The following is a 2503-nucleotide window of genomic DNA, read 5'->3' on the forward strand; positions in this document are numbered from 1 at the left end:
AAAAAAAAAAAAAAAAGAAAGAAAGAAATAAAGAAAAAAAGAAAAAGAATTTCAATTCTCATAGATCAATTCAACCAGTTCAAGCATAAACGTCTGCAGTATTGATAAAATTTTAGTACTTTTATACATGTTTTACTTGTAAATTATTATTTTATATTTATTATATGTCTTGTGTTTTAATTTTTTCTTCCAATCATTAAATTTTTTATATATTTGTACATAAAAATTTTGAAGACTAACCCTTTTTATTATATAGAGGAATCTATTTTCTCTATTTTCATTTTTTGCATTTGAAAATTGTTTATTTATTGTGTTAGTAAACATATTTTTCACATTTACGAATTAATTTTGTACTGTTGTATTATATTATATCATTTGGCATGGATTATATATATTGAAGTATTATATTGGTAAATGAATCACTGTTTGGCTTTGCATGAAAAATTTCAATATTACATAGATCGTAGTCCAGTAACTGCACTCGATGTAGTTACACTTGAACTGGTATATTTCATATTTTTGGGGTTCCTTTCAGTTTGTATTTTACCGCCATTATCTCCTTGTTTGTTGGAAACTTTGCTTCCTCTTAATATTTACTATTAAACAATATTAGAAATAATATAATATTATTTGCAATATTTTATCATTCTTATCTCTCGAGCAATTGCATAAGATATTTAATAAACATTAGATTTTCATATGTTACAATATTATAAATATTTTTTAAAATAATTATTGCGTAGAGGAAGAAAAGTTTCAGTGTTGCATAACTTATATATACGTTTCTATACATTTAGCACATTTACACAGCATATTTTTTCTCAGGTTTGCATCTCGTACAAGGAGGAAAGTTGGTAGAGCGTTTAGTTTTAACAAGACTCCTAGTAAACTAAAGAGGGCTATGTCTACAATGATGTCACCTTTTGGGTCAACAAATAGTCTCACTCCAGCGAGTCAGCAACTTGCCCAGATGAGACTTGCTAGTTGCAACAATATTAACGTTAGTTGATATGTTTTTTATTGTATATACATATATATTCTTTTTAATTATTCTTTCTCTCTTGTATTTCTCTTGCTCATCTTCATTTCACGACAGGAGATTTTTATTCTTCTTATGCTTTTCTTTTTTCTTTTTTCTTTCCATTTTTTTTTTTTTAAAGCATGCATTTCATACATACTTAAATATAATTTTCCTTAACGAATGAAAATTAGAATTCATTGCATGATAACTTCTAAAATTTTTCATTAATTATAACGTTGTATATATATATATATCTGTGTGTTATGATGATATAATATTACTCTCATATATATACATAGATTAATTTAAAAAAAAAAAAAAAAAAAAAAAGAAAACAAGTTTTTCAGTACGATGTACATATACTACTTAAAATGATTACAACAGACGTTTCTAATAGCTTCATTTTCTCTAAATTTTAATTAATAATTTAATGTAATGCTTTTTTTATGCTTTTATTTCTACGTTTTTTGTTTGATCGAATATAAATTGGAGTTCATTAATTATCCATGTATCATCTTTATTGAAATTATCATTTAATATTACTGAAAGTTTATATGTTCATGCTTGTACAAAACCAAGGGATGAATTTTATCATATATATCATGTAAGTATAATATATTAAATAAATTCAAATTTATAATCTCATTAAATGATTCACTATTTACATAATTGAATATCTTCTCTCGTGAAAGGGATTAGAGAGGGGAAAAATCTTTTAAATGCTTTCTTTGAAAAACAAACATGTTGTTTTTAGGAATGTGATGTCTCGGGGTGTTTCGACTGGATCAAAACGCTTCGCGTCACAATTTAAATTGATAAGATGATGGCTATTGCTTCCATTATTCATTCGTTATAAATAGTTAGACATATCTTTTAAACGATATAAATTTTTTGTTTATTGATATAATTTCTACAAGCATATCTTCTCCTTGTAAAATACGACTTATGGCAAATTTTTCTTTTTCTTATTACTCAACCAAATGTTAAACAGTTTAATTTTTTTTCTCTCTTTATTGTTTTTCTTTATTTGTTTTTTTTTTATTTTTGTTAAGGTTGCCTTAAAAAAAAAGGTTTCATATAATTGATCTATTTTTTTTTTTTACATATGTAATTGATCTATATTTGTTTTTCTTGATTATTTTTTTTTTTTCTATTTTTGTTAAATATACGTTCACTAATGAAAGTTATCAGCGCAGACATATTTTCTTTGCGAATCCCAGATATATATCAATATAGAAGTTTAATTGTTGTGTTAGAAATGATTATTTGTTTAAGACTATATATTGATGTTTAAGATATTATTGTATATATAAGTATTACTTCCTTATATTAATTTTATTTAGAATCAATATGTATACTCGATTTATTATTATAAACATTAATTATCAATGTTATTAGCAATATTTAATTTTAATCATGATAAGATCAAGCTTGTATTGTGAAAGTATGGTATATAGAATTGTGTGAATTTTTTTTTTTTTT

The 2503-nt window shown here is 23.7% G+C and overlaps 1 protein-coding gene across 11 annotated transcripts in view; it reads left to right on the forward strand.

Annotated features, from left to right (window-relative positions):
• Positions 1 to 2503, forward strand: part of LOC122633666 (protein ECT2) — a 13013-nt gene that overhangs the window by 8823 nt on the left and 1687 nt on the right. For 9 of the 11 annotated variants that reach the window (XR_006328163.1, XM_043821834.1, XM_043821830.1 and 6 more), the window contains one exon: positions 826 to 1000. Coding sequence is in view for 10 of the 11 variants with exons in the window: in XM_043821834.1 (XP_043677769.1) it covers positions 826 to 1000 (175 nt within the window). In the remaining variant the exon portion in view is untranslated. Of the gene's footprint in view, positions 1 to 825; positions 1001 to 1600; positions 1626 to 1775; positions 2209 to 2503 lie in introns of those variants that run through there. The other 2 variants (XM_043821833.1, XM_043821835.1) reach the window with 2 other exon arrangements.

The sequence above is a fragment of the Vespula pensylvanica genome, chromosome 13 (assembly GCF_014466175.1).
Source record: "Vespula pensylvanica isolate Volc-1 chromosome 13, ASM1446617v1, whole genome shotgun sequence".
NCBI classification, from domain to species: Eukaryota; Metazoa; Arthropoda; class Insecta; order Hymenoptera; family Vespidae; genus Vespula; species Vespula pensylvanica.